Raw genomic sequence first — 24461 nt, forward strand, 5'->3', positions numbered from 1 at the left:
CTCCCTTCGGCCCAAAGCGGGAGCCGCTCTGTCCCGTGTGAGCTCCGTCCAGGTAAATTACATGCTATCTGGACACACGGATGGCAACTTGGAATGAACTTCCGGTGTTTCCAACTCGTTTGCAGCAAAACCCAGATTTACAATTTAGGAATGCAGTACAGACAGAGGAGGAAAATGAGCGACCGTAGTTTGGCACCAGTGAGGCTTTCGTGGGGAAACCGAGTCAGTGTCTTTAGCCTGCGCTCTTGGGGCACCAGGGGCTCACTACCCACCACACGGGGCAGGGTGCATGCCAGGGCTCTGTTTCCTGCACCTCCTTGATCTCAGCCCCTTGGAAGCATCCGTCCTGGGTACCACATGCTGTGCTCTCTCTGGCCTCCCTCTCAGCATGAGTGATTATTTATAGAAAGTCTTTGCTGACTATCCCTCACCCAGAAAGTCCTGACCACGAAGACAGGCAACAGGTCAGGGGAGGACCATTCAGACTGACCCCAATAGAACATTATTCTCGAGAACTCTCGAATCCCCAAGGCATGTCTGTGAGTCCTGTAAGAGTCGGCCCTGGGTCTTCCCCGATGCACAGGGACGCTACTGCCCTCTGGAGGCCGCTCTTTACACTGCCTGATTCCCTTTTCACAAAGATGCAGGTGAAGTCAGAGGAAGTAAATAAAGTCAAGAGAAAGAAATGAAGAAGAAGAATTCCAGAGACAAGATACAAGCATGAAACAGAGAGTAATTTTCAAGGAGGCATAAAGGATGACTGGTGTCAGTAGGACTAAATACCGGGATATGTGTTTTACTGAACGTCACTAAAGCTGCTAAATTAAAAACTTGCTGAAAACAGACAATTTAATTCTAGTCTTTATCCCATTGTCTTCTGGCCTGGACACTGGGAACTTCTCTGCCAGTGGTGGTTCTGCCACCCAGGGAGGTCTCTGTCTCTGCCCTGGGGAGGCCTCTGCCCCGGGGAGGTCTCTGTCTCTGCCTTGGGGAGGTGTCCGTCCTGACCGCACTGGCCCTCCACCATCATCCCGCAGCCTTCCCAGGGGCCAAGCCAGTCACTCCCTGGTCTGAATCAAAGGACACTTCCTTGCATCAGCATCTCCCCTGTTCCATAAAAGAAGAGTGAGCCCCTGGGTTGAATGGCAGAGAGCGGGGTCTTCACCGCAGGCCTCCTGAGGGCCTTTCGTGCCCTGCTGTGCTCAGGGCAAAGGGTCAGTGGCTTCTCTCAGAGGCGGAGGTCGGAGCAGGGGGTACGTCCAGCCCCGGGGTCGGGCCATGCTGCCGGGTGATATTATAGGGAAGAGAGCCAGCTGGGCCTGCGGGCACTGACTCTGCAGGGGGAGACGCAGAGTTTAAAAACTCCATGCTTCTGCCCTGTTGACATTTTAGATCAATTTTAGAACAACAAAAAAACCTCCCAAAACAAATAACAAAACACCTGACACTGATCCACCAGAAAGCCATGCGAAGAAAGGCACCTTCTTGGCCTTCCCTGGTGGCGCAGTGGTTGAGAGTCCGCCTGCCGATGCAGGGGACGCGGGTTCGTGCCCCAGTCCGGGAAGATCCCACATGCTGCGAAGCGGCTGGGCCCGTGAGCCATGGCCGCTGAGCCTGCGCGTCCGGAGCCTGTGCTCCGCAACGGGAGAGGCCACAACAGTGAGAGGCCCGCGTACCGCAAAAAAAAAAAAAAAAAGCAAGGCACCTTCTACAAGTCAGGTGCTCCTCTTCGCAGATCATTCACTTCCGGGGCACAGCTGTGAAGGGACTGAGGCTGGAAGGGCCCCTAACCTGTTCTAGGTCAGCTTAGACTGAGGAAGGGCCCCCCCAACGTCCGAGCCCGGGAAGGGTGAGCCCCGGGCAGATCAGAGGGGGAAGCGGGTGCGGACGGAAGCAGAGGGCTCAGCAAAGGCTGGGCCCGCTGGCAGCCCTGCTTGTTATCCCCAAGGCCCTGGAGAGCAGTCTGTAGCCTGTGGCTGCAGTGCTGGACCACACCCCTCGTCCCAGGGCTTCTGACATTGCACATCTCTGCTGAGCAGGCTTGTGCAGTTTTATAGTTTTGAAGTACTTTTAATTTCTCAGCAATGAACTGATGTTAAGGTAAAAAGGCACCACCCAAAGAAGCAACTAGAATGCATTCTTTCCGGCCGCCTTACCTGCTTCTCAGACAAGGTCTGGCCTCTCCGTCTGGGATGGTGAGAGGACACCCTCTGAGCCCAGACGCTTTCTTCATCTGAGGTGTCCACGTCGGCCAGATAGTGGGATGGGAGCTGCTCATTCCAGAGGACATTTGTTCCTTTGGAGGAAGAGTGGGTTTGGATTATTTGGAGTGAAAAGCTGAAAGCCAATGGGCATTTTCTCCAATGAAGAGAAATCAGAAATCGAAGAAAACGGAGACATGATTCTACTCCATTGATATTATGGGGCTGAGATCCCTAAACCAAGTAAGAATGGAACAGAGTCCACGGTCCCACACTCGGAATTTCAGGAGCAGAAGCCCCTGCCCCGCCAGCACTCACGGGGGGCTCCAGGGTAGGAAAGCCAGGTGGGCAAAGCAAATGTAATATAATTACATCACACGGACTTCCACGCGCCTCGGGTGTGGCGGACACGCGTCCCGGGAAGTTTCCACGAGTGGAGGTGACTTTGGGAAGTCTTTCCACATTGGTCACCGGGGACTGCTTTTCCTGCCAGCCTAGTGATTCGCAGACTCTCGTGGGCACGGGTCACCTACCGTGTGGCCTGAGACGCTTATTCCTGGGCTCTGTTGGTGGAAGAGCCCCATGTTCTCACCAGAAAGTACCCCCAGAGCTCCAGGTTGGCCTGGAGGGCACCACATCCAGCCGTGCCGGGAGGGGGAGGGCTTGACCCTCCTGTGAGGTGCCCCACAGGAGCCAGGGTCCCAGGAATCAGCTGCACGAGCTGTTTCTGTGCTTGACGTGCAGCCGGCCACATGGCCCTGCCAGCACCCTGAACGACTTGGGGGCAAGGCCCTGAGCTCCAGCTGAGACTCTGGCCCCGTGGACACTGTGGTTTCAGCCTGGGAGACGTGCGCTAATGACCTGGCGGTGCCGTGTTGGATGCCTGGCCCCCGTAAGCTCATAAATGTGTGTTGTTTTAAGCTGGTAAGTTTGTGATGGGCCATTATGTCTCAAGGGCTAACAGATGCAACCAAGGGCTCAAGGGCTAACAGATGCAACCATCCCATTCAGAGGCCACAGCAGTGCGCTGAGTTAGGCACTAACCCTATTTTACAACGAGGAAACCGAGGCACGGCGGTTCAGAGGTTGTTCAAGCACACACCACACTCCTTTACACCGCAGACCTTGTAGCTTGTCTGATGCACTATTAAGAGACAACACTGCCAATCTATCTCCAACACACTCTCTTCTACCACACTCGCTGTAAGACGCTCCCCATGTGAGACGAGGTGACAAATGTGTCTTAGAATCAGTGAAATCGGGTGGTGAGTTGGTCGAAAGAGCTGGGCTTGAAACTCAGAGCTGCCTGCCTCCCGGGCGCATTTCCCAGCTCGATACCGTCTGTCTCAGCCTCTCCCTCTCCCCGCTGCCACCCCATCCACGTGCCGGGGTTGATTAGGGCCCTGGGAGGAAGTGCGTGTGTCCGAGGCTTCATCCTGTGACTTGGTCGATGTAGATTCGTTTACTGATTGTTTAAGGGGAAGTAAAGCTGCCCTCCCGCTGCCCCCAGACGCTCCAGGATCCTAGTGGGCGTGTGAATCATGAGCTTACAGTCCCTATAATATAATGAAAAGGGAACATGGAAAGCCGGCCCACTTCCTGGCAGACGGCATCTTAAGCACCTTTCCCCGGCAGCTGGTCCCACGCTGCAGCCACGTGGGAGCAGGTCGGTGGGAAGCAGCCCGTGCTGCTTCTGGGGTCTCATCTGCTCCTTCATCACGAGGGTACCTGAACCCCGGACCCCAGTGCACACTCCCCCAGGGCACAGGAACAGACAGTGATTCGGGATTTCATCAGGAAGCCGACTGTCTGACAACAAAATTAAACTGAGGATTTAAACTAGGGTCTCAGCACTCAGGGACCTCCCAAGTCATAGCTGGAAGGGAGGTGGCGCCCCAGGTTTGGAGCTCCCCTGTCCTGTGGTTAAGGGGGTCGGTCCGGGTGACCAGTGATCCTATCATCTCAGGGACACCTGCATGTCCCTACCCCAGTCCTGCTCGATGTCCCCCCATCCAAGGTGGCAGTGAGCTGTGTGGCCAGGGCAGGCGTCAATGTTGGTACTTCTGTTACCAGGGAAGCGCGCAGCCCAGGGGAGCAGGGGTTGATGGCGTGTGCCAGGACTGCCCATGCTGAAGAGTCAGAGTGAAGAAGGGGCTACGCACTGTAAACCAGTCAGGGGGCTGGCACAGATCGGGGTGGTGGGGCAGGCTGCCAGCGACCCTCTCCTCCACGCAGAGCCCGCGCGGAAGACGGTGGTCAAGGGCACCTACCAGGTGTCGCAGTCATCCCCGGGACCATCGTGCAAGACTCTCCTGGCAGGCAGAGCTCAGCAAGGGCGTCTGGTCCGGCAGACGAGAGGCTGGCCATCTGCCCTTCTGGACAGGGGTGGCACCCAGAGGCCCTGGCGTCAGCCCCATCCAGGACCACGGGCTCCTGGGAGGTGGTCTCCTCCGCGCAGGGCTCACCTGTGAGGGCCTGAGCACATGGGGCCTGTTGGCAGGTTGTACTAGGAAAGGGCAGCTCCCTGGAATGTGGGTCTTTCCAGTCCAAGTCTTGAGGGTTTCCAGGCATCATCTGACCGACTGAACACTGGACACCCATCCTCTCTGCTCCTGGAGACTCAATGCCCTTTCATTTCAAAGGGCTCCGGACTTGCCGCTGGAGCAGGACCCGTGGCCCAAAGACCTTTTGGGTGCTGGCTCCCAGCTCCCTGCTCTGTTGCGCCCCCGCCCGGAGGCGTCTGCAGATCAGCCCCGGAAGACCGAGCCTGGCCCCAGCTCTGGGCTGGTGCCATTTGAGCCCAGGCACTGAGATGTCAGGGCTCCAGCTGAGGGCGTCCTCGCTCTGGGGCTCGTGCCCCAGCTGCCCGTGCTGTGTGTGGTGGTCCTGTGTGTGCCGGGCTCAGCCTCTAGTGCCTTTGGAAAAGGATCCTGTGAGGCTGAGAGGATCAGCCCTTGTCCAGGTGAGGCGAGGGGATGGAGCCTCACGCAGGGTCCCCAGGCCAAGGGCACACAGCTAGGGAGCAGTGACTACATGGCCGGTTCTCCTGGGCGGCCCCCGTGGAGGCCGCGTGTCCTGGTGTAAGTATTAACGGCAGCCCGTTCCACCCGCAAGGCTATCCTCGTTTGGGCGATGAAGCAGAGGGACCCCCATAATGAGCCGCAGTGAGTGCAGGCACATGCCGGGCCCTGTCCGACCCCAGGGCGATGCTGTTCCTCTGCCCTCGCTCGAGTCTCGGGGGTTCTGCATTCATACGGGGACAGGCACCCGCCCCGAACGCCCCAGGGCCCTGACTCATTTGCCCCGTGCCCCACTTCTCCGAGCAGCCGACCCCGTCTCTCCAGGGACCGGAGGGTGTGACGTTTCTATGCCCCCAACCCCCGCTGTCCCCCTGCCTGTGATGCCCCCATGGCCATCAGACTGTTTCCCAGAATGCTGTCCCCCCACCCGGGGCCTGAAAACCTGTCGCCCAGGTTATCCTGGGATGGCCGGGGGCAGAAAAGAGAGCCCACTGACCTGCGGGTTGTCCGCGGCCACAGAGACCAAGGACAGCCTTGGGGGGTGCCCGCAGGACGGAGTGGAGTCGTCAGAGTCTGCCTCGAAGTCCAAGCCGTGAACGGGGAGGACGCGCTTTTTCTGAGCAGGAAGGGGTGCGGGAAAGAGGAGACAGAGGGTCAGCCTGACTGTGAGGGCCACACGCCCTCGCCTCGGGCAGCGGGGAGGGCATCTCCAAGGGCACAGCCACCATCTGCGGCGGCGCCGGGGGCCGCCCAGAGCCCCCCACCCATCACAGGCTCTGCATCCCCAGCGCCTCTTAGAAGAGCAGAAGGAATCGTCCGCTCAGCCCCCGACGGGCACACGGCTGCACACGGCCCAGCAGTGCTGCCCTGGGGGGCAGGCAGGCTTCTCTGGGCCGATGGGTGCTTCTCACCCCTCACACTTTAGCAAATGAGGGGTGCCCAGCGCGGGGAAGCAGAGCGGGGAGGGGGGCTCCAGAGAGCTCCATCGTCTTTAGATGCAAGAGCAGAGTTTATTCCGAATCCTTCCCTCATGATGGTTTCCATCCTTTAAACGTATTGTGTAGGGAACATTCAACACTGGAGAGTACTTGCTGAGCTTAGTCAACGAGACATATAAAATTTTCTCATAAAAAGATGCCTACGGTCCCCGGGGACCAGCCGCGCAGACCAGCCGGTGTGGTTCTCAGAGACCCTGTCGCTCTCCAAGGGGCTCCGGCCAACATCACCGCCCGCCCCGCCCCTCCCCTCCCTCCTGCTGCCCTTCTGTCAACCTGCCCAGAAACCCCGGGGATTACTTTGCTTGTCTTTATCACCAAAAATAAGTTAAAATATAAGTGAAAGCAGAAGCAGACACCAATAAAAAACAAGGCTCACGGCCGGCTATAAACAAAAGCAAGGACGTTCACAGAGGAAAGCCGGAGGGGGTTCGCTTCCCTGAAAGGTGCAAAGGCTGTTTCCGGGGGACACCAGTGCCCTCACGACCACGTGCCCGGAGGACGCTGGCCGGATGTCCAGGCAGGGCTGGAGGTCCAGGAAGGCCTCTCTGCAGGCCCCGCTCCCCTGCAGCTTGCTCTGGGGTTTCCTATGGAGAGACCTGTGCCGAGAGCACACTGCTGCTTGGTGCTCAGTGATCTCAGAGGCTGCGGGGCATGGCGGAGGCAGGCGGCTCTTCGTGCTCCCGGCCCGCGGAGTGATGGAGAGCCTGAGATTCTCAGGACATCGGAATCCGAGCCTCCAGCATCAGGGAGGGCGGGGCTGGGGGAAGACTTACTTTGCTTCCAACGGGCTGGGCCTGGGCCCCTGTGTCCTGTTCTCTGTCCTCATCCGTGTGCTCGCTGTCTCCACTTCTCCCTCTGGGGCCTGGCTCAGGCCCACCTGCAATGGACGCCTGCATGACTCCACCAGGACAAGACCAGCCGTCCATCCGCCCACCCACCCCTCCATCTGCTGTGAAGCGACCAGGCAAGGCCCTCTACTGGCCTCCCAAAGACCTATCTGAGCATCAGGTAGAGCTGGTCTGAATCACAGCAGAAGATGAATACTCTGCATCAACTTCACCAATGGTCCCCTTCACTGCCCGCTTCCTAAGCCGTCTGAAGGCACCGCAGCGTGTGGGTGAAGCAGGCCTGGAGCTAAGTCACCTTTTCCCAAACTAACCTCTTCACTTCCAGTCTCATTTCACTTGCTTCTCAGCCCCGGGCCTCCCTCCCCTCCCTTCTCTGCCCCCCCAGGATGCCTTTTTCACCTGAGTCCCCAGGTCTGTCCCCCGACCCCCAGCACAGCCTCACTCTTCCCTCTTTCCCCCCAGTCACACTGGCCTGGCCGGTGTTCTGTTCCCTCAGGTCACTACAAAAGAGTGATGCAGTGCATTCTGGGGTTTTAGTCTGGAAGCCCCATGGACCATCCACCTTCCTGGGGGGCCAGGGGCACCCCGGCATCCTTGTGAGCACAAAAGACTTACTGCTGACGTCAGGTGAGCGCAGCACTTGGTCAGGTAAACCTACAGCCGAAGAAAAGCACTCAGCAGAGACCCCAGCGGCCCTCACCAGCTACCCCCCTGCGTGAGGCCCCGCCTGGACCAGCTTTTGAAACATTAACTTGAATCACTTCTTCTTCTTTTTTACGTTTGACTACTTCGTTTTAAAGGTACAACTTTCCCGATTTTGTGCTCTTTCCGTGTGCCCTTTCTTGGTGTGCTGCGTTCACAGGTACCAGCAGGGAGAATGCAGCCCCTGGACCATCACCCCACCCGAGACCTGCCTCACTGGGTCCGCAGCAGCGGCTGCAATCAGATTTTTTGTTGCCCCCCAGTGCCACCTCCTGGCCCTCAGTGGTGACAGTTCTGAAACTGGCCGCTTCTGGGTGGCACTGGCTCCCAGCTCTGCAACCTGGCTGGGCGCCAGAATCCCCGTGACCTTTTACCTAACGCAGATTCCTGAGCCCACCCCAGTCCCTAGAAATCAGAACCTCCCGGGGCCAGGACCAGGTCCTCAGCGTTGTGACGTGGCCTGTGGTTTCCCACCGTGAACGGGGCCTCCGGCGTTGAGATTCTCAGACGCTTCGCGGTGTGGCTTTTCCCGTGCTACCTGTGGTTCCCACACCTGAGCCCTGCGGCGGCGGTGAAACCACACTCCTGCTGCAGGAAGATCCCTCAGCGGGCTCCCGGCCGGCCGAGCGGGCACGGGGTCGCGGGTGCACGCGGCTGTGGGATTTACTGATAGGCTCCAACCGAGACAGAAATATCGGCCACGATCCTGGTGAGGATCCTGGTGAGGAGGTGGGGAAAACTCCCGAAGAACAGGGGGACGGCGCCCCCCGCCCCACCGTGTCACCAGGACACTCCTAGTGACGCCAGCTGTCTCAGCACGGCTATCAGGAGAGCCACTTTTACTCTTACAAATGTCCTGGTTTCGATGATTTATCACATGCCCCCTGCACCCCCGGCCCAAGGAAGCCCCCTACCCCCGCGGTCTGTTGCTCCAGGTGCCAAAAGCCATCACAGGTGAGGAAGCCTCTCGGTGGTCTGTCCTGAATTCAACAGTGTGCTAAGATTGCTCAGAAACACCTGTGCCAGGCCCAGTGCGTGCGCCCATGCCCTGAGGGTGGCTATGCCTGCCTCCTGCATCTGCCTATCAACGTGGGGCTTTACGGGGCCCGAGACACAAGTAAGGCGCCTCTCCAGAAGGCCTGGGGGAGACGCCCAGGCTGGCGCACAGTGAGGACACCCCCAATCCCAGAAGCACCGCGTCCGCTCGGACGTGCAGGAGCTCCAGACCCCGGGGCATTCTCCTCGGTGCCCCAGATGGAGACGGTCAAGACACCGAGCCCCCAGATACTGGCCTGACAGGCCGTCACAGCCCGAAGGCCTGGCCAGGTGTTGGCAGAGCCTGGGACTCTGGTGACAGGGACAAGGCAAGAGCTTCCCGCAAACACCGCTCAGTTCTCTCCGTTCAAGTTCAGGAGACACTTCTAAGCTCAGGCAATCTCACGTCCTTCCCCCGACATATCCCTCTACCCCCATGTCTTCAAGGTGGACAACACAGGTGAGCACAGGTTTAGTGCAAGAACACCGTCTGGACCTCAAGTTCTTCATGGAATAAATACTTGGATTCAAAATATTAAAACAAACGATTGAGCTACAGCCCATCTCTCATGTCTTGATGATCTTATCGGACTCACGGGGAATGTCTGCCGAAAAGACAGAGTCTGGGTCCCGTACTGGATGCCTGGGGAAGAGGCTCACTCCTTACCTGCTCCCTGCAGCCTCCCGCAGAGGGACCGCGCTACCTGGGCCCCCCCGGAGTGCTGGAAGCGGGCTCTCACATGCCTGTAGTACCATTCCAGGGAGCCCCTCTTCACCAGCCTGCAGAGACACAGAGCTCAGGCCCGGGCGGGGCGGCACACACCCCCGTGTCCTGGAAGGGGCAGGCCAGGCCCCCCGCCGGCAGGGCCACTTGATCTCCAGGTCCCGGCTCACCTGGCCAGGTGGCAGGGGTCGCAGAGCCAGCCCTGCTCCTCCGGGTTGTGGCCGCAGCCTTTGCAGGTGAAGAGGCCACAGTCCAGGCATTGCCTCTTGGGGGTCTCAAGGAGCCGGTAGGGCTGCAGGCAGCGGGCGCAGTGGGTGTTGCTCAGGTGGGCCGTGTCCGAAAGCAGCTCCCTCTTGGAGTTTTCCTTCTTAATCTTGCCTTTCAAACCCCTGAATCGGAAACAAGAAAATATCGGACGCCTTGTTTCTGCAACAGGCTTTAAATTCAAGGGCACGCGCGCGCGTGTACACACACACACACACACACTCTCTCTCAGATGCAGAAAACAGTGACCCAAAGTCAGGTAGCACCGTGACTTTCTTTCATTGCTAAAGGGCTGCGAACCATACAGGTTCAGAATCATAGGAGGGAGCAGGCCCACGACTGCCCGCACCACCTCACATAACTCAGTATAGCGGGAAGAGGGTGCACAGAGGTCCTGGACCCCAGGTTGGTTCCCCAGCTCTGACCCTGAACCCGGAGCTTTTCTGATGTACAGCCCAGAGCTTGGAGACTGTATAGCTGGATGAGTGTGGACCCGTGGCCACTAGCACCCAGTGTCCAAGCTCCGTCGGACCAGACGGGGTTGGCGGCTCTGGGAAACCAGCAGGGATGGGGCCCGGTGAGGTCCTGGGGGTGCAGCTTGGTTGGGCCACACAGTTATCTAGAGCCAATCTGTGGCCCAGTTTAATTGTTTAGCAGGAGATTAGAGGAGAAAAATCCAAGAGGTTCCTGGACCGGTCAGAGCGGCAGCAGGAAGAGTCACAGAGGATGGAGCAGGACGGTGGGCAGACGGTGGGCCAGGCTGACGCTCTCTTCTGTGAGGCCCAGGTCAGCCACACCTGCTCTGCCACCCTGGCCTGAGTTAATGGTCCTGAGCTGAGGATGACACCAGGTAAGTGGAGGTCAGGTCGGCACCCTACAGTAAGAGTTGAGAAGCTGAACCCACACAGCCAATAAAAAAAGCCCAGTGGTGGCAGGAAGCTAGGAAGAATGCTGTCATCCACTGACTACAGGCTAGATAGAGTTGCATTGACACGGTAGAGAAAGTGTCCTCCTTAAACCGCAGAGCACCTGGGGCCAGGTGGAAAGGGCCTAGTGTCCTCCACGTCCACTCCTGATGTATCTGCTTCAGCCAGAAAACCTCAAGGCCACCCCTTGGCTGGGCAGGGCCTTGTCCAGCTTGTCTCCCGGCATGGGTCCCCCATTCTCCATCCAGGTAGAGCCGGACCCCCGGAAAGAAAGACGAGGACGTGTAGAGGTACACTGCATCCCAGGATGTGAAGTCCTCTTCAATAAGAGCCCGCGAGAGTCCTGGGGTGGTGGCTGGAAACCTTCAGGTGTTGAATTTGGGGGAACAGATAATGATACTCTGCTTCAGATTCCTTTTTTGTGAATATATTTATTTGTAATATATATTATTTAAAATAAATTTAAATTTTTAAAAATTAAAAAAAATTTTATTGGAGTATTGTTGATGTACAATGTTGTGTTCGTTTCTGCTGTACGGCACAGTGAATCTATCATACATATACGTATATCCACTCTTTCTTAGGTTCTTTTCCCATATAGGTCATTATAGAGTACTGAGTAGAGTTCCCTGTGCTCTACAGTAGGTCTTTATTAGTTATCTATTTTATATGTAGTAGTGTGTATATGTCAATCACCATCTCCCAAGTTATCCCCCCTACCTCCCCCCGGTAACCATAAGTTTGTTTTCTACATCTGTGACTCTGCTTCAGATTCTCTAAAACACAACTTCTCTTCTTCACAGCTGGAAAACAGGAGGGAGGGAAGAGGGGACCCTGCATGGGTCCAGCAGAGTTAACACCAGATGCCTGCCAACCAGAGGGCATGTCAACAGACCTGGAGGATCGTGAGGGGCCAGAGCCATCCTGCTTATCGCAATCACAGGGTCGACCAGATGTCCCTGCACTACAGGCAGGGACGAGCCCAACATGCAGCTACAAGTTAAGGTCACCTTCAGGAAGAAAAGATGCCCTGAATGTGATTGACTACACAGTAGTAGTAAACAGAGGAAGACTTGAAACTAGTCTTCCTGTGTGTGTGCTGAGCGGGCCTAAGAGAGAGGAGCAGGAGGTAAGAAGAAGCCAGGCTGAGGTGGAAAGACCACAGGCTATGTTCATGGAGGTGGAGAAGACTGGGCTAAAGTGAAGATGGAAAGGAACTGAGGTGGGCAATGGGGAGGGAAACGGGCAGAACATCAAGTCCAGGGATTCAGAACAGTGGTTCTAAAGGTGTGGTCCAGGGACCTACAGGGGTACCTGAGACCCTTTGACAGGGTCCACAAGGTCAAAACTCCTCTCATAGTAACACTAAGGTAGTATTTGTGTTTTTTGCTCTTTGACCCCCGCACCGGTGGTGCAAAAGCTATGGCGGGTGAACGTTCTGGGGCCTCAGCACAGATCAAGCCAGAGGTACAGAGTGTACCAGCGGTCAATCTGCTCTCTGCCAGAAAAGAAAAGAAACGAAAGCATGTCTTGATGAAGTGTGTCTTTGATTAAAAGTGTGTCAAGTGACAGTATTTGTTGCCATTGACAAAACTCAAGCTTTCAAGCTCAAAGACTTCTGGAAAACTTTTATGTCTCTGCTGACTTAGGCCGGACAGTTTTCATCACGGAGAGGTTTCTGATAAGATCAGCAGTGATTTGATTTTTTGGGTTCAGTATAATGAAACGTGTCGACATTTGGAAAGTCTGCATAGGTGTCACAAAATCATGCGTGGACAGAGATTAACTTCAAGTGCAAGATGGACCAACGGATTTTCATGAAACAGGAAAGGTAAGGTTCATTGACATGGTTTCAGATTCCACATTGTAACTTCCTTTAAGAAACTACCAGTCATAGGGTTTCCATGTATTATCAAAACAATGTCCATAATTATGTGAGAAAGCTACTAAAACACTCCTCCTTTTTCCTACTACATATCTGTGTGAGGCTAGATTTTCTTCCAACACCTCAGACAAAACAACATATTACAACACACTGAACACGGAAGAAATATCAGAATTCAGCTATCTCCGATTATGCCAGACATTAAAGGGATTTTCAAAAAATACAGAACAATGCCATTTTCCTCACTTATGTTTTTATTTTGGAAAAAAAGTTATTTTTCATAAAAATTTTATTATGTTGTAAGGGGTTTATTGTTGTTTTAAATAAATGAATGACTATTTTTAAAACGCCCAGTTTTAATTTTTGATGGGATAAATACTGACATCTATAACCCAGCTAAACAAAAGCTCCTTGGGGTTCTCAGTAATTTAAGAACATAAAGGGTCCCTCAGACCAAAATATTTGAGAACTGCTGATGTGGAAGCCATACATTTACTCTCCTAGAATGCAAAGAAAAGGGCTGAGGAGACAGAAATGCGGAGAGAAGATGATGGCCAAGGCAGAGAAGGGCAAACACCTGACGGGTAATAAGGCACACCTTGGAGACATTGTGGGTTCAGTTCCAGACCACCGCAACAAAATGAATATTGCAATAAAGGGAGTCGCAGGAATTTCTTGGTTCTCCAGGGCAAATAAAAGTTATGTTTACACTATACTGAAGTCTATTAAGTGTGCAATAACATTATGTTTGAAAAAATAATGCACATACCTTAATTAAAATATTTTCTTGTTAAAAATTGCTAACCTTCTTCTGAGTCATATTCTTTTTGCGGGTGGAGGGTCCCGCCTCTGTGCTGGTGGCTGCTGACTGATCAGGGTGGTGGGTGTTGAAGGCTAGGGTGGCAGCAGTGATTTCCTAAAGTAAGACAACAGTGAAGTTCGCTGCATGGACTCTTCGTTTCATGAACAATTTCTCTGCAGCATGCAACGCTGTTTGATAGCAATTTACCCACAGTAGAACTTCTTTCAAAATTGGAGTCAATTCCGTCAAATCCTGTTGCTGCGTTATCAACTCAGTTTATGGAATATTCTGAATCCTTTGTTATCATTTCAACCATCTTCACACCATCTTCACCAGTAGATCCATCTCAAGAAACCGCTTTCTTTGCTGATCCATGAGGAGCAACTCATCATCTGTTCAAGTTGTATCATGAGATTGCAGCAATTCAGTCACATCTGGAGCCCCACTTCTGATTCTAGTTTTCTCACAGTGTCCACCACATCTGCAGTTACTTCTTCCACCGGAGTCTTGAACCCCTCAAAGTCATCCGTTGAGAGTTGGAATCAACTTCTTACAGACTCCTGTGAATGTTGATATTTGGACCTCTTTCCATGAATCATGGATGTTCTTCATGGCATCTAGGATGACAAATCCTTTCCATGGTGTTTTCAATTTACTTTTCCCACATTCATCAGAGGAATCACTGTCTCTGGCAGCTATGGCCTCATGAAAGGCATTTCTTAAAGAATAAGACTTAGAAGCCAAAATTACTCCTCAATCCATGGGCTGCAGAATGGATGTGTCTTAGCAGCATGAAAACAATATTAATCTCATTGTCCATCTCCATCAGAGATCTTGAGTGACCAGGTACACTGTCAATGAGCAGTATTATTATTTTTTGCGGTAAACAGGCCTCTCGCTGCTGTGGCCTCTCCCGTTGCGGAGCACAGGCTCCGGACGTGCAGGCTCAGTGGCCATGGCTCACGGGCCCAGCCGCTCCGCGGCACGTGGGATCTTCCCGGACCGGGGCACGAACCCGCATCCCCTGCATCAGCAGGCGGACTCTCAACCACTGCACCACCAGGGAAACCCAGCACTATTATTTTGAAAAGAATCTTTTCCTGAGCAGTAGGTCTCATCAGTGAGCTTAAAATATTCAGTAAACCGTACTGTAAACAGATGTGCTGTCACCCAGGCTTTGTTGTTCCATTTACAGAGCACAGGAAGAGTAGATTTATCATAGTTCTTCAGGACCCTAGGGTTTTCAAAATGGTAAATGAGCCCTGGCTTCAACTTAAAGTCACCAGCTGCATTAGCCCCTAACAAGAGAGTCAGCCTGACTTTTGAAGCTTTGAAGCCAGGTATTGACTTCTCCTCTCAAGCTATGGAAGTCCTAGATGGCACCCAAAATCAAGGTGTTGGTGGGAATGGGATTCTTCCTGGAGGCTCGGGGGAAGGTCTGTGCCCTTGCTTTCCCAGCTTCTAGAGGGCAACTGTATTCACTGGCTCACGGCCCCTTCTTCCATCTCAGAGCCAGCAATGGTGGGTTGAGTCCTTCTCACCATGAATCACTCTTACGTTGCCCTGTGTCCCCTCTCCTTCCATCTGTCAGGCCCCTTGTGTCTCACCTGGATAACCCAGGACTGTCTCCCTGTGTCCAGGCCCTGATCAGCATCCTTCCATCTATCAGGCCCCTTGTGGCCACACTGGCCCACCTGGATTACCCAGGATTGTCTCCCCATGCTGAGGCCCTGATTGGCACCCTTAATTGCATCTGCAATCTTAATTCCCCTTTGCCAGGTAGCCCAGTATACTCACAGATTTGGGGGATTAGGACATGGGCATCTTTGGGGGCTCATTATTCTGCCATGGTTCTGAGGGGAAAATGTGTGAGCAGAGATCTCACTCCCAGCTGAGAGATTCCCAAATATAAAATCCCCCCCCACCATGCCATTCCCGAGAAAACAATGTGAAGATGTGCTCCAGAGGACTGAAAATCGAATCTCAAGTATGACCCTTAAGAATGAGGTGAAAGGACCAATGAGTCACAGAATTGAGACAAAAGTATTAAAAGTACATCAACCAAACTAAAGTGTCAGAGAGAATTGCTGAAAGAGGACAAACATACTGTAATAAGAACTGAAGAGCAATTACATGATCTAAGGTCCTGATTATATGAGTTAAGTATCAGGAATTATAATGAGGGAAATAGACACTTGCTAAAGTTCTTTGAGGTCTTCTGAAGAGAATGAGCAAATGATGATAAAAGGGATAAAGAGGAAATACGTGGTGATGTGTGAACTGAGGGAGGCTCACAGGAATCTCACAGGTGAACCCAGACCACAGTTAATCTCCAGGCTGCGCTGGCGGCTGACTTCCTGTTTCAGCCCCTGTGTTTTCAACCCTGGAGTTGCCTGTCTGTGGTGCCAGGTGGCCCAGCAAAGGGTGACCTCAAATTCCTTATTATTTATTTTTAAAGCAAGTCATGGTTTGCAAGCCACGTGTCACACCAGGAGCTCTTTCGTGGGTAATCTCAGGCATTCAGGTCTGTTTGCAAAGATTGCAAATCCACATCACCACCTGTTTGCCTTTCTGGGGAAGGTCCGCACCCTAATATTTGACTTGTGGGCTGTGCCCTTGAAAACAGGGTGTTCTATTTAGGTAAACTTGGGTCCTCACCCAGCGACGTGAGTCACCCATGCATTCTCATTTATCCCTTTCCTATGTAAACTTTGGGATTTCTGTGTTTTTCTAATTTGGAAAACTTCTTTATCTTTCTGATTTTAAGACACTCTTTAGAGATCAAAGATATGAATCACTGCCATTTCTGTTAAAACTGTTTCTTCTAGGGGCTTCCCTGGTGGCGCAGTGGTTGAGAGTCCGCCTGCCGATGCAGGGGACGCGGGTTCGTGCCCCGGTCCGGGAAGATCCCACATGCCGCGGAGCGGCTGGGCCCGTGAGCCATGGCCGCTGAGCCTGCGCATCCGGAGCCTGTGCTCCGCAACGGGAGAGGCCACAACAGTGAGAGGCCTGCATACCGCAAAAAAAACAAAAACAAAACAAAACTTTTTCTTCTAATCTTTAAAAACTTAAACCCTTTAAATTCAGATGTATGTATTTAGTCAATACTCATCAGTATTTTGTGTCGTGATGTCTACCTGTGTTGTCATATGTAGGCTTTTCCACTCCAAGATTATGTACATATTTACTTATATTTTCTTCCAATAATTTTCAGTTTCATGTTTTACATTTTTAATGTATCAGTTATAAATCTAACTGAGGTCAAACTCCCTCCCCCAGCCCTGCACTCATGGTCAACTATTCCAACACTTAGCTTTGACTAATTCTTCCCTCTTTTACTGATATGAAATGTTACCATTGTACTAGATATTGTTATACACACTTGGTTGCATTTTAGGACTTTCATGTTGTTTCACTGATTATCTATATCTGTGAAAGGGCTGGCTGCCAGAACAGACCAGCGGAACATGAGGCAGATGTAAGGATGTGCAGCCCTTGAGTGTACCAGGGTTTAGCAGGGTGTCAGGGACAAAGGAAAGGCTTTCTGTGTTTTTTCATTGGTTTGTTCTTGCTTTTGTTTTTTTGTTCCAATATGGTGACTGATCCTACTGACATTCCAAGTAGGAGCTATAGGGCAGAGAGGGAGTAGCTGAGGCAGCTCCCTGCTCCAGGAGCTGGGAGCAGACAGGAAAGGGCCAGAGCACAAGTAAGGGCCAGGAGAGGGAACACAGGGTGGGCATGAACACAGGTAAGGACGGGGGCAGCATGGGGGGAGGTTACACCTGGTATCTGTGAGCTTTCTGTGAGGAACTGGGTGAGCTCACTGCGACAGTGACTGGGGTCTGGAGGAGAGTGAAGGCTTGAGGAATTGCCTAAGAATTTTTGTGCATCTTTGGGTTTTGGATTCTCCAGAGTGTAGCACTGTGTTGACGGGAAGCCAGGAATAACATCACACCGCGTACAGTAAACACCCCACTCCCGAGTCCCTGGTCACACATGCTGACTTCAGGGAGAGACTTACATCTGCCTGGGGCTAAATCGAAGGTCAGATGGCCTCCCCCTTCCTTCTCCTCGAATTCCCGAAATAGCCTGTGAGAAAAGCCATTTGGAAGCTCCCCAAGGCACCTGCCACTCAGCAGCTAGACCCCCAGGGACATCCTCCTGGGCAGTTCAGAGGGTAGCTGTCCACACGGTCTGCCCACAGCCAGTCCCTGGAACGAGCGTGTTCTGTTTGAAACGTCCCTTTAAGAGGCTCATGGGGAAGATGAACCAAGTTGCTCCAGCCTTTGCCCTTCACCACCGGATGGCCTCCATCTTCCCCATGGGGCTGTGAGAATCCTCTGCACAGGGCAGGAGGTCAGGCCTGGCCGAGGGGTCAGAGGCTTTCGTGTCATGGAGATGGTCTACTGGGCATGCGGGCGTTAGTGCTGGGGACCTGGGCCAGCTCACTGGTCACACACTTTGACAGCAGAAGCCAAAGAGGTGCTGGTCCTACCCCACAGGAGAAGGTGCCGGAGCCCTCACCCAGGCCCCATCCCAGCATCCTTTACAGGGTGATGCTCCCACATGGGGAGAAAAGCTGAGCAGCAGTCCACCAAACATCCATTCCTGTTAACTCTGTAAACACTAAAGGAGATGTATTCCTTTTTTTGTTTGATTGTTGCCTAACTGGTATATTCGGTGAGTTGGCTGTTTAGCAAATCGCCTCTCCGGTAAATGTACTGCTGGTGAACTGACCTTGAGCCCACACACTATGTCCACTTGACGTGTATTCAGGACAGGAAAGTTCCTTCCAAGTAATGCAGGTGTTTGTTTCTTGGTTTCACGGTTTCCCCCCTATTAACTTTGTTCTGTCAACGACCTCGGTAGGTGTTTTGAGCTGGGCCATCCATTTGGCATCTTTCAGAGTGTGTCAAGGACATCAAAAACTCATCTGAGTGCTATACATCTGAAACCAACACAACCTTGTAAATCAACTATATCTCAATAAAAATTAAAAAAACAAACAAAAAACTCATCTGAACAGCCCCTGAGCAGCTCAGTTTGCTAAGGTCACCCACGTAGTTGTCACCTGAGGGCCAGTTTCTCCATTCAGCCCATTGTTGGTTCATAGATTAGAGAATCAGGAACTGGGAGAAAGTATGAGGACTCCAGGGAATCGTGGAGAAACCAGACGTGTGACAGAGAATGGGATACCGTGGCTGCAGGAAATGGACGATTAACGTTGAACTGGTGAAATGCACAGATTACCACTGAGAGGAAGGGAAGGCGGGGGTTATTATTCCTAAACTGTCTTCGGTCTCATTGTAGACTGCTGGTATTGTAGCCAACCTGCTCTGCAGAAACAATCTCAGTGTCCAGAACCCAAAGGTCTTTATTCGGAGCTTGTTTCCGCCACGCCCTTCCTAAGTCTCAGCACCCACCCGAGCAGAACTTGAACCCACACCCCGTGTGTCCTGGCCTCAGAACCACATGCCTGGGCCCTGCTCCCAGGGGTCACGGGGACCCTGGGGATAAGGCTTGTCACAGGCAGAGGCGGCTTCACCTCTTGTTGCACAGTTAACCAATACCACAGTGAGCAAGAGACAGAAACATCAAAAAATAAAACCCACAGAACACCCTTCACTAAGCCCCCGCTGTTTACACGACTCTTCCCAAGTGTGTCATCAGGGGTCTGTGTCTGCACAGGAAGCACCAATCGAGGGAAGGCTACTGGGGCTCCAGCATCCTTGCCTTGACTCTGATGTGGATTCTCTGAACCACCACCTCTCCGAACTAGAGCATTTCCAGGGACCATGTCCTGCGCTATTGTATTTAATAAGCTCACCATCTAAGCGCACACGGAAGGCCAAGAGGACACAGCAGAGCGGCCGATCTGAAGGCCGCTTGAGCAGAAGGCCTCAGGCACTTCCGAACAAGGACATCACCCTGACCGTAACCGACTGGCCGGGGACCTGACCTGCCCCGTAGGCCCCCCAGAAGTGGAGGCGACACAACCCGCATCCTTAGGAGACTTCCTTTCCCAGCAGTAACTGGAGGTTACCTGGGCGTGTCTCCCTTTTACGGTGTGAAATGACTAGAGGAACATGGAAAATAAAGAGGAAGGTATCAGGAGGGCATCCCCCGTAGACAAGAAAGACAGGAATTTCTGCAAAACCACCCGAGCTCTGCCTGGACGGAGGGAGGGGCTGACCCACTCAAGGGTCTCCCTGGAGGGCTGGGTTCCCCTCCCCTCTGACTGATCTGCGATTCTATATACGTATCGAATGGGAGGGTCTAAGCTGTCATTGAAAATAAAAGTACATCAACTATACTTCAATTAAAAAAATAAAAAAAATAAAAAAATAAAAGTGACAACAGCTGGGCTGCCTGGAGAGGCTGTGATCCCCAGAGCAAAGGCCAGGTGGGCTCTGTCGCTGAGAGACTGTGGACCTGGGCCCCGGGTGCAGCCTCCAGGCCACGGCTGAAGCAGAGGGAGGGGACGAGGGGCGGGGCGGGCCCAATCAGCACAAGGACGCTGGCCAAGGTCAGCTCTGGGCCCCAGTCCTGGGGTCGCGGGGGGCTGAGTCAGGGCCCCAGACACCAGTGGGGAGAAAGCACCTTCATAATGAAAACCCCGGGGGCAGGGGTGACCTGCAGCCCAACACAGAGCAGAGGGTGGAGAGCTCCACAGAGCGGCGGCAGGAAGCCTCGCGGTCCTGGTCCGATGCCTCCCCGCCATCGAGAGAGGCGCTGGGCTCCAATGAACGTGCCTCACTTAACAGTTCGTCTGTTTGTGTGGACGCTGCTCTGTGTTGGGACCCAGAGACTCCCACCGCGGCTCCTTCTGTCTCCGCTGGGGTCCGTCTTTCTCTCTGTGTCCTCCCTGCAGGGTGGCCTCCTCCAGACCCATGGCTTTAAATACTGGGGCAGCTAAGTAATGATCCCTCTACCCCAAAACGCTGTATGTCCTGGTTCTTAGAACCTGGGACTGTGTCTCCTTACAGGGCAAGAGGGACTCTGCAGGTGTGATTAAGTTAAGGGTTGTGAGTCGGTGATGGGATTAGCTGGGTGGGCTCAGCGTGATCATGAGATCCTTCTAGGCAAAACAGGAGGGCAGGAGAGTCAGAGAGATGCGACGACAGAAGCAGAGGTCAGAAAGACAGAGACTGGAAGACGGCAGGCTGACGGCCTCGAAGAGGCAGGAGGGGCAGAAGCCAAGGAGCGTGGGCCCCTCGAGACGCCGGCAGAGGCAAGGGACCCTCCGGAAGGCGGGCAGCCCCGCCCACACCTCGGCTTCTGGACTCCAGAGCCGCGAGGGATGTGTGTGCTTTAAGCCACTAGTCTGGAATGATTCTAGCAGCCACAGCATCTGTTGGTGGCTGCGCCCTCAGTCCTGTCTCTGCTGGGTTCCAGCCCCGTGGGTGTGGGGCTTCCCTGGCTACTTCGTGTCTAACAGGCAACCCAGTGTCAACAGGTCTGACCCGTGTCCTGGCTTCCTCCACACCTGCTCCACCCTCACCTTCCCCAGGTGAGGTGACGACACCTCCATGCCCCAGTTACTCAGGCCATGGCTCTGGAGTGACCCTGACCTTGACGCCTCCCATACTCCACACCCCACATCCAACCCGTGGGCACACTTGCAGGGGCCCCCTTCAAAGCTCATCTGACCACTTCTCCGTAGCCCACCGCCTGCAGAGCAGAAGCCGGGTCTTGTTACTCCCCTGCCCGAAGGCCTGCAGCCACGCGGGGAAAGGCCCAAGTCGTGCCCGGGTCCTCAGCCCCCCGACGGTCTGCTCCCCATCATGGCTCTAACCTCCTCTTGGTGCTCCGCCACCAGGGGCTTTTCAGGCATTTCCTTGGCTACCTCCTCCCCCACCCCCCACCGAGTCTATACAATGTCTCCTTCGCAATAGGCCTACCAACCCACAAAAGTCACCAAGACAACAGGGAGCCCGGGGGACAGCTAAGCCTTGGAGGTCTGGTGGAGGAATATGCAAGGGCAGAGGGGGAGTAAGTAACGCCGGGTGGGTTTTAGCTCAGCCCATGGGGAGAGACATGCAAAATGGCGCTGGGGCCTCCATGCTGAGGATGAGGTGCCCCAACACTGCTGGGAAGAGGCGGAAGTCAGCCTTTGTCCTAAATGCCCTTGCTCCCGGCTTCTGGGTGTCTCAGGCCAGCGTCAAGGCTTTCCCTATTCATCACCTCTAGCTCTTTTATTCGTGCAATGCCGTGCCCTAAGCATCACCCCACTTAGGAGAGAATGTCACCCTGGGGCTGGATCAAGTTGAACTAAACCTATTCAGGGAATATCTGGCTCTCAGGAGCAAAGTCAGATCTCCTTGTTTTAATTAGGAAGAAACTTAATTAAAGTTTCTTAAGGCCAGAAAGCAGAATGTTTCCCAGCGCCCGGCTTCCGGCCAGTGTCCTGTACCCGAGCTCCTGCTGTCTGTCCACTCGGAGGGCCGCGAGGTGACAGCCCCTCCGGAGGCCACCAGGGCTGCACTGCGGGGGCCCAGCCACACACACTCACTCTAGTCTCTCCTCTTCTTTCCTTCGAAGGTCAAAGTCCCGTTGAACCACTTCCCAGACGTGCTTGGCCTCTTCATCTGTGAGCGTGGAAAGATCCAGTTTTTTCCCCATCTCTGCTTCTCGTTGGGGTCACACCTGCAATAACACAGGACCACAGTGTTCAGCCCAGGAAGCCCCCGTGCAGATGCCGGCCAATTCACAAAGAAGAGGCAACACAGCAAGTGCTGATTTCCCAGCAGTTGGAACCTGGGTTAAATGGTTTTAGAAAACAGGCAAATGGGTGTCTGGAAATGTGTGCAGTCGAAATAAACGAACCCATGCGTACAACCCCCACAGCCCAGGAGTCAGGCTTCAGATGACGTTATGCCCTTTCCAAGGACACTGAAGACCCCAATCAACGCCAAGAGGACAAAGGAAGGAAAATCCAAATGTCAAAAAGCAAGAGAAGGAGAGCTTTACCACCTTGCTCGCTATGCAGAGTGTGCTCTGCAGACCAGCAGCAGCTCCCAGAGCCTGTGAGACATGCAGACTCCCAGGCCCTGCCCCAGCACTCCTGACTCAGAATCTGCATCCTAACAAGATCTTCTGATGACCCCTCCACCTGTCTCTCCCTCCCCCATCACGCCTGCCCCTTGAGTATTTCTTCACACCTAACAGCTGGTGACATCACATATCGCGATGACGGCGACTTCTCCCTGGCACATGGGGGTGCTTTTCTGGGCTCCCACCTCTCTGGCCTTCGTCAGGCCACACAGGGGCCCCTTGGCCAGAGACTGTGGCCACTACATCCAGTCCAGCTCTGCTCTGGGGGAAGATTCTGTTTGGGTGACAGGTTCCCTGTGGGCAACCGTGAGTTCAAGAACCTCTGGGCGACTTCAGCCACTCTTCACTGAGGACTGAAAACTGCTTTTTAGGAACATCAGAGAAGGGATCCAATCTGTCTGCTCTCACTGGGAAACCTTAACACCAATCGAAAGACCCAATGTTGCTTCTGAATTCTGGGGAACTTCTCCCTCTCACCAGTGCTGACCAGCCGAAAGTACTCTCTGCAGAAATGTGAACACAACTTGCTCTGTTAGAAAACTGCTTTGCTGTACAAGAGGTTAATTATGAAAAGTGCCGTTTTCTGAGAAACACTTGATGCCAGCTAAAATGGAGATGTCCACAGAGATCCCACGGCTGTCAACTAAACTGTTTCCTGGCTTGTGCCTTAAAGTCGGTGAAAAATAATTTCTTAAATTTTTTGCACCGACCCCTCAGTATTTCCATCCTCAAGCACCGTGCTGACTGTGAACGATGTGTTAAGAGGATGCCCTGATGTGCCAGAATCGTTCAAACTATTTTCATTACGGTTGACTTTAGATTTTGGACATGAAAACATTAAACCAAGACTGATTCCTGATGCTCCTCTAGAGCACACAGTTTCCGTTTTTAAAAAAACTGGAGGGCTTCCCTGGTGGCGCAGTGGTTGGGAGTCCGCCTGCCGATGCAGGGGACGTGGGTTCGTGCCCCGGTCCGGGAAGATCCCACACGCCGCGGAGCGGCTGGGCCCGTGAGCCATGGCTGCTGAGCCTGCACGTCCAGAGCCTGTGCTCTGCAACGGGAAGGGGCCACAACAGTGAGAGGCCCGCGTACTGCCAAAAAAAAAAAAAAAAAAAAAGAAAAAGTCATTTGATGGATGACTGGGGTTTACTCATTTTTGTTTTTCACCATTGTTGAAAAAAATTCTATCATAAGAAGCCCATTCATTGAAATTCTCTTCCCAGAGCAGAGGAAAGCCGTGACCATCAGCTGAGTAGTTAGCATTCTCTCTCCTCTCCTAAAGGAAAAGTCACAATTCCAGGCCTTATTTCAAGAAACTAAAATTGTGAGGTGTGGGGGAGAAAAGCAAAACAAAAGGAAACAAGTATATCTTTCTTGTCACGCAAGCGTAACCATCTTGGAGCATGTCAGTGACCGATAAGGGATGGATGGAAAGGTCACTAGGAGTCAGAACTGCCACCCGGACGCTTCACACCCACAGGATCCCCCCCACCCCAGCCCCCTCTCAAGTCTGTTTCTTTTGTTTGATGTGTCTTTCTAATAAGGATGGTACTTGGTTTCCCAGTTCAGATAGAAAAGGCCATTGAGGCCTGGGAACGGGCGCGCACTGGACCAGGGAGGGTCCGGGCACCTCTGGTGAGGTGGGTGCCTGCCGGGGTCGGGTGGTGAAGAGGCCCAGCCTGGCTGCCTGGAGTGATGCCGGGCAGCAACCTACTGAGATGTGAACAGGGGAGACCAGGATGCAGAGGGAAGCAGACAGCCTCCCACGCTTCAAGGGGACCACGGCACCACGGCTTAGCGCCGTTTCGGAGGTGCCAGGGATGACCCTGAATTGTTGAGGAAGGTGATATGTGTTCATGATGCTCTGTTTAATGAAGCCAGGAGTGACGCAGTACAGACTCTGAAAAACACGCATCCCACAGACTAAACCAAGAGCAGACGGCTGGTGCTTCACGGATGAGACATCATCTGAAAAATTTTACTCTGGGGCCTATCTTTATTT

At 53.5% G+C, this 24461-nt stretch overlaps 1 protein-coding gene across 2 annotated transcripts in view; it reads right to left on the reverse strand.

The window, feature by feature from the left end:
- Positions 1 to 24461, reverse strand: part of MLPH (melanophilin) — a 43855-nt gene that overhangs the window by 13435 nt on the left and 5959 nt on the right. The window contains exons 2-9 of one of the 2 annotated variants that reach the window (XM_082658759.1): positions 21918 to 22051; positions 9699 to 9917; positions 9472 to 9584; positions 7683 to 7721; positions 6993 to 7096; positions 5718 to 5837; positions 4472 to 4676; positions 2157 to 2296 (exon numbers count right to left, since the gene is read on the reverse strand). In XM_082658759.1, the coding sequence (XP_082514885.1) occupies positions 2157 to 2296; positions 4472 to 4676; positions 5718 to 5837; positions 6993 to 7096; positions 7683 to 7721; positions 9472 to 9584; positions 9699 to 9917; positions 21918 to 22027 (1050 nt within the window). In that variant the 5' untranslated portion in view covers positions 22028 to 22051. The remainder of the gene's footprint in view (positions 1 to 2156; positions 2297 to 4471; positions 4677 to 5717; positions 5838 to 6992; positions 7097 to 7682; positions 7722 to 9471; positions 9585 to 9698; positions 9918 to 21917; positions 22052 to 24461) is intronic. The other variant, XM_082658760.1, reaches the window with a different exon arrangement.

The sequence above is a fragment of the Grampus griseus genome (genome assembly GCF_964374135.1).
Source record: "Grampus griseus genome assembly, chromosome: 7".
Classification (NCBI taxonomy): Eukaryota; Metazoa; Chordata; class Mammalia; order Artiodactyla; family Delphinidae; genus Grampus; species Grampus griseus.